Consider the following 13,173-nt stretch of genomic DNA (forward strand, 5'->3'; position numbering starts at 1 on the left):
TTCCTTTAAGACCTCAACGCTGTGGACTCCACAGTCCAAGCCTGAGCTTCACTGCCTTCTTGCTGAGGTGTTGCGTTGTTTGTTAGCGGCCGTGATTCTCTGGTCCTGCCGCTGACAATGGGAATTCCCATTGACGTCACCCCATGCCAGCAAGAAACCCACTGGCGTGGGGGGGGGGGGGCACTGCCAGCGGGACTGGAGAATCCCGCCAGAGTGAAGGGCTGGAGAATTCCAGTCATAGAGTCACAGACGTTTACAGCATGGAAACAGGGCCCTTCGTCCCAACTTCATCATATAAAGTAAAGTAAAGTTTATTTATTAGTCACAAGTAAGACTTACATTAACACTGCAATGAAGTTACTGTGAAATTCCCCTAGTCGCCACACTCCGCCACCTGTTCGGGTCAGTGCATCTAACCAGCACGTCTTTCGGACTGTGGGAGGAAACTGGAGCACCCGGAGGAAACCCATGCAGACACGGGGAGAACGTGCAGACTCCGCGCAGACAGTGACCCAAGCTGGGAACCGAACCCAGATCCCTGGCACTGTGAGGCAGCAGTGCTAACCACTCTGCCACCCTGCTGGTTTTATGGTCATCAGTAGATTCTTAATTCCAGATTTTTTTGTATGGAATTCAAATTCCACCATCTGCCGTGGCGGGATTCGAACCTGTTTCCCCAAATCATTAGCTGAGTTTCTGGATTAATAGTCTCGCAATAACACCACTCAGCCATTGCATTTTCATAGTGCCTTTAAGTTTGTTAGATACACCAGGGAGATTCATGACCAGACAAACAATTGACACTGAGCGACTGAGGGGGCTATTTGGACAGGTGTATGAAGCAGGCAGGTTTTATGGGATCTCTGAAAGGAGGTGGGGTGGAGACGTCTTGAGAGCAGATTCCAGAGTTTAGGGCCAAGGTAGCTGAAGGCACGGCTGCCAACAATGGATTAAAATCAGGGAGGGCAGAATTGGAGGAGCGCAGAGATCTCGGATGGGTTGTGGGGCTGCAGTGAGCTACAGTGTAGAGATTAAGGACGGGAGAGGTCACGGAGGAATTCACACAGAAGGAAGAGGATTTTAAATGAGGAGGTATCAATGCTCAGTTATTACAATTTTTGCTCTAAAACAAACAGTATAGCCTGATGTACTTTGTTATCGTATCCCTTCCCAGTTACAGTTAATTGAAGTTTTGTCATGCAAAACTATCAGTTCAAAGCCTATCTTTAATTATCATTCAACAGTGATTTAATTTGAGACTTTTAATTAAAAAGATAGGGTTTCACGTGAATGTTCTGTCCTTGCAACTACAGACTCACATTACAACGACTGCCAAATAACTGTAAGTAACACCACTTTCACCCTCTCGCTATCTCACACCCTTCGCTTGCCTCCCAGAGTGGAACTCTCCACATTCTGCTGTCTCTCAGAGTAAAGGTGTTACTTATTCTCCTTCAAGCTTCAAGGCAGCGCCTCACCGCCCCCCCCCCCACCCCCCTGCCAACCCACCTGCCCCCCCCCCTCTACTGCCGCCCCCCCCCCCTCTACTGCCCCCCCCCCCCCCCCCCCGCCGGCAACCTCCCCACCCCACTCCCGACACCTGAGCACAAAGTCGAGGGTGAGACTCTTCTTGAAGTATTGAGGTCCAATGTAGCCCAATCCATCACGCAAACCAGCCTCCCATCCATTGACTCTGTCTACGCTTCCCGCTGCCTCGGCAAAGCAGCCGGCATAATCAAGGACCCCACGCACCCCAGCCATTCTCTCTTCCACCTTCTTCCGTCGGGAAAAAGATACAAAAGTCTGAGGTCACGTACCGACCGGCTCAAGAACAGCTTCTTCCCTGCTGCCGTCAGACTTTTGAATGGACCTACCTCGCATTTAGTTGATCTTTCTCTACACCCTAGCTATGACTGTAACACTACATTCTGCACTCTCTCCTTTCCTTCTCTATGAATGGTATGCTTTGTTTGTATAGTGTGCAAGGAACAATACTTTTCACTGTATATTAATACATGTGACAATAAGAAATCGAATCAAACCAATCAAAGGGAGTATTGCACTGCTGGGGGATTCAGCATTGGTAATGGGGCAATGTTAAGGGGCAATGGTTAGATTCACTCTTGTTGGAGATGGTCATTGCCTGGCACTTATGTGGCGTGAATGTCACTTGCCACTTGTCAGTCCAAGCCTGGATATTGTCCAGGTCTGGCTGCATTTGGACATGGACTGCTTCAGTATCTGAGGAGTCGCGAATGATACTGAACATTGTGCAATCATCAGTGAACGTTCCCACCTCTGACCTTATGATGGAGGGAAGGTCATTGATGAAGCAGCTGAAGATGGTTGGGACTAGGACACTAACCCTGAGGGACTCCTGCAGAGATGTCCTGGAGCTGAGATGATTGGCCTCCAACCACCACAGCCATCTTCCTTTCTGCCAGGTATGGCTCCAGCCAGCAGAGAGTTTTCCCCCTGATTCCCATTGACTCCAGTTTAGCTCGGGCTCCTTGATACCACACTTGGTCAAATGTTGCCTTGAGCTTTTATGTTTATTTATTAGTGTCACAAGTAGGCTTACATTAACACTGCAATGAAGTTACTGTGAAAATCCCCTAGTCGCCACACTCTGCGCCTGTTCGGGTACACTGAGGGATAATTTAGCATGGCCAATGCACCCTAACCAGCACGTCTTTCGGACTGGGTGTGCGCGTGCATGCATGTGTGTGTCTGTGTCTGCGTCTGTGTGTCCGTGCGTGCGCATGCGTGTGTGTGAGTGTGTGTGTGAGCGTGTGTGTACGTGAGTGTGAGCGTAAGTGTGTGTGAGTGAGTGTGTGTGTGTCTGCGTCTGCATGTGTGTGTGTCTGTCTGCATCTGTGTGTGTGTGTGTGTGAGTGTGTGTCTGTCTGTATTTGTGCGTGTGTGTGCGCGCATGCATGTGTGTGTGTCTGTCTGTCTGTCTGTGTGTGTGCGTGCACATGTGCATGTGTGTGTGTCTGCGTCTGTGTGTCTGTGTGTGTGTGTGTGTCTGTCTGTCTGTGGGTGTCTGCCTGTGTGTGTGTGTGTGTGTGTGTCTGTGTGTGTCTGTCTGTGTGTGTGTGTGTCTGTCTGTGTGTGTGTGTCTGTCTGTGTGTGTCTGTGTGTGTGTGTGTGTGTCTGTGTGTGTGTGTGTCTGAGAGTGTGTGTGTCTGTCTGTGTGTGCATGTGTGTGTGTGTGTGCATGTGTGTGTGTGTGTGTGTGTGTCTGTCTATCAGTGTGTCTGTGTGTGTGTATGTGTGTCTGTCTGTGTGTGCACATGTGCATGTGTGTGTGTGACAACGACAGCATCAGCTCCTCTTGGAGATGTCCGGCGTGTGTGGGGGGCATTGTGAGTGGGATTTGGGTTTCACTGCGAGCAATGCAATGTGCTCACAGGAAGAAGGACAACACTCCACACAGAGATTCTCCTCCTCGGACATGTTTATCTTTGACAAAAAGGAAAGAGGTGAAAATCGGGACATTTCGACAATTTTTAGGAAGTTGTCAGGACATTTGTAAACCAGTGAAACTGGGACGTCTGGCCTCCCTCGGGGTCCGTGATTTAGGATTGAGACAAGAGGAAATTTCTTCACTCAGAGCGTTGTGAATCTTTGGCTGCTCAGTCAGTGAGAATACTCGAGACGGATTGTTGGCCACTGAGGGAATCATCGGGCCCACGGGAAAGCAGGGCAGGAGGGGGTAAATTGTGGGTGGGAGGGGGTTGGTGGGGCGGTGGGGAGCCGATGGACCTTCCTTCTTGCTGCCAGCGAGCGTTTAAGCACCTCTCCTACATGTGTGCTTGGAATTTGACGTTCCTTCGCGGGGTTGCCTGAGTAATTAATGAGCTGCTAAGTCTTTGGAAGCAGTTTGCTTTGCAGGGCTGACACAGAGTGTTCCGGGGCTCTGTTGTGAGTGAAGGCTTGCGGCCTGCTCCAGGTGCGTGCACTGTGCGAAGCAGTGAGCCACAGCGTGACTCACAATGCCACCCGGAATAATCCCGACTGTGTCAGAGCCACCAGCATGCTGTCGCGTTAATTGAAAGATCTATAATTTGCACCGGGGACCTCCCTGATTGACTTAATTTTGTGGAACGTTCTTCATGATTATGCAAATGATTCACTGTCAGGAAGGAGTTGTGCGATTTGCAGTCTGAGTTGTTTCAGAGGCCTGATATCCAGATCCTGTTGGTGCTTCAATTCAGCGTCTCTCTGTCGTTTACCCCAGCTCCGCAATGGTCTCCCAGGCTGATACATTCACCATTCTTTCTTTCCCGCAGTGGCTACCTTCCCCCAGTGACCCTCAGGCACTGAACTCTGGGTGGTTGATTTGATTTGATTTGATTTATTATTGTCACATGTATTAACATACAGTGAAAAGTATTGTTTCTTGCGCGCTATACCGACAAAGAGAAGGAAGAGAAGTTCATAGAGAAGGAAACGTTGTGTCACAGTCATAACGAGGATGTAGATAGAGAAGGATCGGCTTAGTGCGAGGTAGGTCCATTCTAAAGTCAGACGGCAGCAGGGAAGAAGCTGTTCTTGAGTCGGTCGGTGCGTGTCCTCAGACTTTTGTATCTTTTTCCCGACGGAAGAAGGTGGAAGAGAGAATGTCCGGGGTGAGTGGGGTCCTTAATTTTGCTGGCTGCTTTGCTGAGGCAGCAGGAAGTGTAAACAGAGTCAATGAATGGGAGGCTGGTTTGCGTGATGGATTGGGCTACATTCACGACCTTTTGTAGTTCCTTGTGGTCTTGGGCAGAGCAGGAGCCCACACCAAGCCGTGATACAACCAGAAAGAATGCTTTCTATGGTGCAGCTGTAAAGGTTGGTGAGAGTCGTAGCTGACATGCCAAATTTCCTTAGAAATTTAGATGTTAGAAATGTAACAGAATCATCACCCTCCCCTCACCTCACCCCCCAACCCCTATTCCTCCCCCAATGGGCACAGAGGCCTGGGTGGCACGGTGGCACAGTGGTTAGCACTGCTGCCTCACGGCGCCAGGGGCCTGGGTTCAATTCCGGCCTTGGGTGACTGCGTGGAGTTTGCACATTCTCCCCGTGTCTGCGTGGGTTTCCTCCGGGTGCTCCGGTTTCCTCCCACAGTCCAAAGATGTGCGGGTTAGGCAGATTGGCCATGCTAAATATACGGGGTTATGGGGATAGGACGGGGGAGTGGATAGGGCCTGGGTAAAACGTTTCGTTGAACAGTCAGTGCATACTTGATGGGCCGAATGGCATGGAATGTCGCAGGTAACAGGGAATCAGTTGAGCTGCAGGAGTAGGCCATTCAGCCCATCGAGCCTGCTCCGCCATTCAATACAATCATCGGACACTTCGATGCCTTTAACACTCACTCTCCCCAGTCGCGTTATGGCAATGTGCACAATCCCCGGCCTTGCCCAGACTGCACCAGATCTCAGTTGGGAAAGGTGAGAACCCAGATGAGAAAAAGCCAGGCCGATTTAGTGGAAGCAAATCTGGGAAATCCCACTGAGGTCTTCGAAGCCAGTTCGAGAGATCAAAGGTGGCCCTGACAGCCCCGTGACCTTTAATAGGTGGCCTGCAGCCCAGGCAAAAGTAAGTGTAGCTTTTCCAATTATGGGCGGCACGGTGGCGCAGTGGGGTTAGCACTGCTGCCTCACAGGGCCAGGGACCTGGGTTCGATTCCCAGCTTGGGTCACTCTCTGCGCGGAGTCCGCACATTCTTCCTGTGTCTGCGTGGGTTTCCTCCCACCATGGGAGGTTAGGTGGATTGGCCATGCTAAATTGCCCCTCAGTGTCCAAAGAGCTGTAGGTTAGATGGATTGGCCTTGGTAATGTGTTTGGGGTTACAGTGATAGGTCAGCGGAAAGGGCCTGGGTAAGATATTCTGTCAGAGAGTCAGTGTGGAGCCCGTAGGCCGAATGGCCTCTTCTGCACTGTCGGGATTCTATGAATTAAGGGCGATTAGGGATGAGCAGCAAATGTTGGCTTTAACCAGCGATGGCTCTCACCCCATTCAAGGGTAAAGGAAGAGGTGAGACTCCCAGACCAAATGAATCAGTTTGTTCACTGCCCACACTTGCCGACATCTCCTGAGGATCAAACAAGGAGACGTCAGACTGATTCAATGTTTGAAAATTCAGCTGAAGCTTAGTCCTGGGTTGTGGAGGTTTGTGTCAAACGCTATAATTCAATAGTGAAGCAGCTATCAGTGTGGGCAGCACTGCAGCAGGGAGGGAGAGGGAAAGTTGAAAAGCCCAGAGACACATACATCATTTATACCGATCACAATGCCCGTACCCTGACATAACTGACTGCCTGATACTGCTGGAATTTTAATTAGCTGCAATCATTTCTCTTCTATCAGTTCATTTTTACAAGTGTTTAAAAAAAGTCCTTTGTGTCAGAGTGATGAAGCATCCAGGTGTCACTTTGCTCTTCCTTGCCTGACAGTTTAATTTAGAAGCAGAGGTTTCTGGAACCACTGACTGCAATTTTGCAGAACCGCGGGGAGAGAGCAGGGGGACTGGGGCAGAGCCGGCATGACCTCAATGGGCCGAACGGCCTCACCCTGTGCCATTATGACTCTGTGTCTCGACCAGGGCCAATAATCTGACAGCAAGCTCAGTTTGCTCTTGTTTTTGCAGGTTTATATGGCAATGTAGCAACCGGTCTCTCAGCAGATTTAGTTTCCACAGGAGAGGAGGCAGACTCAGGCCATTTGGCCCATCGCACTTGTGTTGGCTCTGGGTAAGAGCTAGGAATCTATTTCTTCCAGACTGCCCCTGGGAGGAATCACCGGGGCATTAAAAACAAAATGTCATTCCTTTCTTTCCATAATTTGTCTATTGTAAACATTTGAAGATCGGATTAGCTGACCTAATGGATAGGCGATGGCCGAGTGGTATTATCGCTAGACTGTTAGTCCAGAAACTCAGCGAATGTTCTGGGGACCCGGGTTCGAATCCCGCCACGGCAGATGGTGGAATTTGGATTCAATAAAAAAAATCTGGAATTAAGAATCTACTGATGACCATGGAACCATTGTCAATTGTCAGAAAAACCCATCTGGCTCACTAATGTCCTTTAGGGAAGGAAATCTGCCATCCTTATCTGGTCTGGTCTACATGTGACTCCAGAGCCACAGCAATGTGGTTGACTCTCAACTGCTCTCTGAATAAGGGCAACCAGGGATGGGCACTAAACGCTGGCCAGACAGTGACAGCCATGTCCCATGAATGAATAAACAAAAACCTCTAGTGACCAAGTAATGACGAGAAGGTAGCAATATAGTACCGACATACCGACAATAATATACTGACACTGTAGTTAAGAAAGCCCCACCAACGCCTCTACCTTCTCTGAAGGCAAAGAAAATTTGGCATGTCAGCTACGACTCTCACCGGCGTTTACAGATGCCCCATAGAAAGCATTCTTTCTGGTTGTATCACAGCTTGGTATGGCTCCTGCACTGCCCAAGGCCGCAAGAAACTACAAAAGATCGTGAATGTAGCCAAATCCATCACGCAAACCAGCCTTTCATCCATTGACTCTGTCTCCACTTCCCGCTGCCTCGGCAAAGCAGCCAGCATAATCAAGGACCACCCGCACTCCGGATATTCTCTCTTCCACCTTCTTTCTTCGGGAAAAAGATCCAAAAGTCTGAGATCACGTACCAACCGACTCAAGAACAGCTTCTTCCCTGCTGCTGTCAGACTTTTGAATGGACTTACCTTTCATTAAGTTGATCTTTCTCTAGACCCTAGTTATGACTGTAACACTCTCTCCTTTCCTTCTCTATAAACGGTATGTTTTGTCTGTGTGGCGTGCAAGAAACAATACTTTTCACTGTATGTTAATACATGTGGCAATAATAAATCAAATCAAATCAAAAAAACCTCTAGTGACTAAGTAATGACGAGAAGATACCAATCAGTGGGGGCAAGTAAGCAGATTCAAAATTGGCTGAAATACACTATCTTAAAATAATTTGTACGTTTTTTGTCCTTTATATTTAGCACTATCTGGCAATCTTGAATTCCATTTCATGTTCTGTTTGAACATGAATTCTAACGTGGCAAGACTTTGGGCAATATTTTCCAGGATAATTCTTGCCCCATTCCCCAGCTTAATACATAAATAAAACTCTCGTGTCTGGGAGGACGATTTTCACTGCTGGGACTCTCTTCTTCCAGGACATCTCCTGTGGCACAGTGTAGGCTGCGATCTGGGATTAAGACTGTTGACTTCACCAATTGAGCTTTCATGGATTGTCCTTATAGACTGCAATCCCAAGATCGCAGCTTCACTCTCCCGGCGATATGGCAAAGGATGCCAGGAAAACTTGCATCTCTCATGAGCTAACCATCCCAAAGCACTCTGCAGTCAATGAGGGGCTTTCTTTGAAGTTCAGTTCCTGTTGTAATGTAGGAAACACAGCAGCCAATATGTGCACAGCAAGGTCCCAGAGGAAACATCTAACTTGCACCTATCCTGTCCATCCCGTCAAGTATTTTGTAGATTTCAATGAACCTCTCATTCTTCGAAAAGGGGAGACGATGGCCCAGTGGTCTTATCGCTAGACTATTCATCCAGAAACTCAGCTCATGTTCTGGGGACCTGGGTTCGAATCCTGCCACGGCAGATGGTGGAGTTTGAACTCAATAAAAAAAGATCTGGAATTGAGAATCTACTGATGACCATGAAACCATTGTCGATTGTCGGAAAAGCCCATCTGGTTCACGAATGTCCTTGAGGGAAGGAAATCTGCCGCCCTTACCCAGTCTGGCCTACACAGCAATGTGGTTGACTCTCAAATGCTCTCAAGCAACTAGGGATGGGCAATAAATGCGGGGCCAGCCAGCGATGCCGATGTCCCACGAATGAATAAAAAATACAATTATTCTACGATTCATCCAGTGCTTTGGAGCTGACTTCCCCCGCCGTTTGCCACTGACTGCCAGTTTTATTGGGAATCCAATTACAGATATAGAAAAGCCACCACTTTGAAGTAAGCTTACAGTAGGATTTTCCATTACACATGGACAGATAATGCCCAGATGCAGCTAATGTTCTGGTGATGTAACTAATAAACGGATTACATTGCTGCGAATTTTCTGATAGAAGATTAGTGCCTTTCAGCTTATTAAACGCAAAATTAAATTCTTATTTCTTTCCCCAGGGGATGGGGGCACCTCGAACCACAGGGACATCCTCCATTAAGCAGGAATGCCCACTTATCCAAAATGAGATCGAGATATTTGAATGCCGTTGGATCGCGTTGGTGTCAACTGTGGGCTCAGTGGGCCGCACCATCCTCTCGGTTCTGGGTTTAAGTCCCACTTCAGAGACTTGAACACCAGAATGCAGGCTGACGCTGCTGTGTGATACTGAGGGAGTGCTGCACCGTCAGGGGTGCTGTCTTTTGGGTGACCCACCTTTGTGATCTCACAACTTTTTAAAAATTCATTCATGGGACACGCACGTTACTGGTTGGCCAGCCCATCCCTAGTTGCCCTTGAACTTTCTAGGCCATTTCAGAGGGCAGTTGAGAGTCACCCACATTGCTGTGGCTCTGGAGTCACATGTAGGCCAGACCGAGTAAGGACGGCAGATTTCCTTCCCTAAAGGACATTAGTGAACCAGATGGGCTTTTCCGACAATTGACAATGGTTTCATGGTCATCAGCAGGTTTTTAATTCCAGATATTTTCCATTGAATTCAATTCCACCATCTGCTGTGCCGGGGACTCGAACCCGGGTCCCCAGAACATGAGCTGAGTTTCTGGATTAACAGTCTAGCAATAATACCACTGGGCCATCACCTCTCCTGGATATAAAAAGATCCCCAGGTTCTATTTCAAAGAAGGTCGGGGGGCGTTATCCCCAGTGCAGTGCCCTGGTCAATGGTTAGCACTGGTGCCTCACAGCGCCAGGGACCCAGGTTCGATTCCCAGCTTGGGTCACTGTCTGTTCTCCCCATGTCTGCGTGGGTTTCCTCCGTGCGCTCCGGTTTCCTCCCACAGTCCAAAGATGTGCATATTAGGTGGATTGGCTGAGCTAAATGTGTGAGGTTACGGTAATAGGGCGGGGAGAGGGCCTGGGTAAGGAGGATGTGATTGCGCCGGACGGGGTGCAGAGGAGATTCACCAAGATGCTGCCTGGGTTGGAACATTTAAGTTTAGAAGAGAGGTTGGAGAGGCTTGGGTTGCTTTCGTTGGAGCAGAGAAGACATGGACAGAGTGGATAAGGAGCAGCTGTCCCCCTTCGTTGAAGGGTCAGTCACTAGGGAACATCGGATCAAGGTGAGGGGCAGGAGGTTGAAGGGGGATGTGAGGAAATACCTTTCTACCCAGAGGGTGGTGACGGCCTGGAATGCGCTGCCTGCGAGGGTGGGAGAGGCGGGAATGCTTCACATCCTTTAAAAAGTATCTGGAGAAGCATTTTGTCATAACGTTCAGGGCTATGGGCCAAGTGCTGGCAAATGGGATTAGGTGGGAGTTGAGGTGTTTCTTGCATGCCGGCGCAGACTCGATGGGCCGAAGGGCCTCTTCTGCACTGAATGATTCAATGATTCTATGACCCTGTCACGGGGTCAGTGCAGGCCCAATGGGCCCAATGGCCACATTGTAGGGATTCTGCGATTCTATGATTCTCGGAAGCTCAGAGCACCCACAGCGATTCACAGCCAGTGAGGTGTCGGCATTGTTAGAAGTGTGTTGCAGTGTGTCAACACTTGAAAAGAGCTATCAGCTGGAGTTGTGATCCGTGCAGATAAAGCGCTGGTGCTGTGTGTATTTAATTATAAGGAGACACCAGTCATTAGAGATGGAGAAAGGAGAGGGCACACATTAATCAGATCTCCTCTATATCATTCATTCTAATCTATGCAATGCAGGAGCTGACTATTAACTTTTATAGACTAGTTCAGTGATTAATGTGTGGCCATTTATCAGCCATAGTCTGCTAGGTATAATCATGATGGGCTTTCATATTATTCATTGCTTTTTTTGAAGAAAAAATCATTGTTTTTTTGGGATGGTCGGCTGTTGAGGCAATTGGGTTATGTATGCGGGTACAAATCGTCCCCTTGCGTTTCTATTCCTCATGCATTGTCCAAGGCTATGGGCATTGGCGCTATGGAAGTCGCGGCAGCTGAATGCAGTACTGGAGTGTCCAGGAATTAATCTCTTGTACTTTGCTGCAGGCATGTAGAATGGCTCGTTGTCAACGAAGGAATAATGGTTTCTGGAAAGCGCAGCTGTGGGCATCAGCACAGTGTAGGATCCAGAATCTGCTGTGATATGGGGCGGCACGGTGGCACAGTGGTTAGCACTGCTGCCTCACAGTGCAAGGGACTTGGGTTCGATTCCCAGCTTGGGTCACTGTCGGTGTGGAATCTGCGCGTTCTCCCCGCGTCTGCGTGGGTTTCCTCCGGGTGCTCCGGCTTCCTCCCACACTCCAAAGATGTGCGGGTTATGTGGATTGGCCATGCTAAATTCACCCTTAGTGTCAGGGGGACTAGTGGAGTAATTATGTGGGGTTATGGGATAGGGTCTGGGTGGGATTGTGGTCAGTGCAGGCTCGGTGGGCTGAATGGCCTCCTTCTGCACTGGAGGGAGACTATGGGAGGGATTTTTCAGCCTCGCTCGCACTGAAACTGGAAAATCCCACCCGAGGTCAACGGAACTTTCCATGGTCCGCGGCTCGCCCGCTCCAATTCCCGTGGCAGGCAGGATGGTAACATTCGCCCCATAATTCTCCACCTCTCTCAGACAGTCACTAATAACTCTAGTCAGGAATTCAGAAGGAACTACTTTCCCCAGGGAGTGGGGAGAATGTGGAACTCGTTACCACAAGGAGATGAATGGATGCATTCAAGGGAAATGGGAAAAACACATGAGAGGGAAAGGAATAGAAGGATATGTTGATGGGATTAAATGGAGTGGAGTCGGAGGAGGTTGTTGGACCTGTTTCTGTCCTGTAGGCTCGATGCAACGTGACTCAATATCCTATTGAATCTGTTCTCACCGGCCTTGCAATGCAGACCGTGATAGCTTGCTTCATTTCACCTTATCATCACTCAGATTTATTTGTGCCAATTATCTTCACTGTGTCTTGTTGGTGATGGTAACTCTCGACATGATCAGAAATAGGAGGTGGTTTAAGGAGCAAACTGCTAATGTGATACTTCTGCAGAATCACAGAACCCCTACAGTGCAGAAGGAGGCCATTCAGCCCATCGAGTCTGCACCGACAACAAACCCAGCTGGGCCCTATCCCCGTAACCCCATGTATTTACCCGGCTAGTCCCCCTGACACAAAGAGTCAATTTATCATGGCCAATCCACCTGTGGGAGGAAACCGGAGCACCCGGAGGAAACCCACGCAGACACGGCGGGGGGCTGGAATTTTACCGCCACGCCCGCCCCGGAATCGAGGCGGACGCGGCTCACAGAACGGAATTCTCCATTGGCCTCGAGCGGGATTTTCCGAGCCTCGCCCGAGCGAGGTCATAAAAATATCGGCCGGGGGGAACATGCAAACACCACACAGTGACCCAAGGCCGGAATTGAACCCGGGTCCCTGGCGCTATGAGGCAGCAGTGCGAACCGCTGTGCCCCCGCGCCTCCCCCTGAGTAACTGTGGACAAAGGAAAAATACATGAGCGAGCCAGCACATAATGGCAGTAATGATTGGCTGATCGGATGATTGGATGTCAAACGTTTTGGGATGTCCAGAGGTCATGAAAGGTGGTAAAGAGAAGCGAATCCTTTCCTTCCCCGGAGATCCACTTTAAAGTTAAAGTTAAACAGTTAAAGTTTATTTATTAGTGTCACAAGTAGGCTTGCATTCACTGTGCAACGAAGTTACTGTGAAAATCCCCTGGTCACCACACTCCGGCGCCTGTTCGGGTACACTGAGGGAGAATTTAGTATGGCCAATGCACCCTAACCAGCATGTCTTTCGGACTGTGGGAGGAACCCGGAGCATCCGGAGGAAACCCACACAGACACGAGGAGAATGTGCAGCTTCCACACAGATAGTGACCCAAACCGGGAATCAAACCAGGGTCCCTGGCACTGAGAGGCAGCAATGCCAATCACTGTGCCACCATGCCGCCCCTTGCCACTTGCCGCTCAGCTGAGATGAACAAATTTGGTGTAGGCTGATGTGG

At 49.3% G+C, this 13,173-nt stretch overlaps 1 protein-coding gene across 45 annotated transcripts in view; it reads left to right on the forward strand.

Moving 5' to 3' along the window:
- Positions 1–13,173, forward strand: part of nrxn3a (neurexin 3a) — a 1,279,906-nt gene that overhangs the window by 1,200,006 nt on the left and 66,727 nt on the right. For 2 of the 45 annotated variants that reach the window (XM_078234412.1, XM_078234413.1), the window contains exon 16: positions 10,250–10,289. The exons of 42 other annotated variants lie outside the window; for them this stretch is intronic. In XM_078234412.1, the coding sequence (XP_078090538.1) occupies positions 10,250–10,289 (40 nt within the window). Of the gene's footprint in view, positions 1–2,356; positions 2,388–10,249; positions 10,290–13,173 lie in introns of all 45 variants that reach the window. One more of the 45 variants, XM_078234411.1, reaches the window with a different exon arrangement.

The sequence above is a fragment of the Mustelus asterias genome, chromosome 18 (assembly GCF_964213995.1).
Source record: "Mustelus asterias chromosome 18, sMusAst1.hap1.1, whole genome shotgun sequence".
In the NCBI taxonomy this organism is placed as follows: domain Eukaryota; kingdom Metazoa; phylum Chordata; class Chondrichthyes; order Carcharhiniformes; family Triakidae; genus Mustelus; species Mustelus asterias.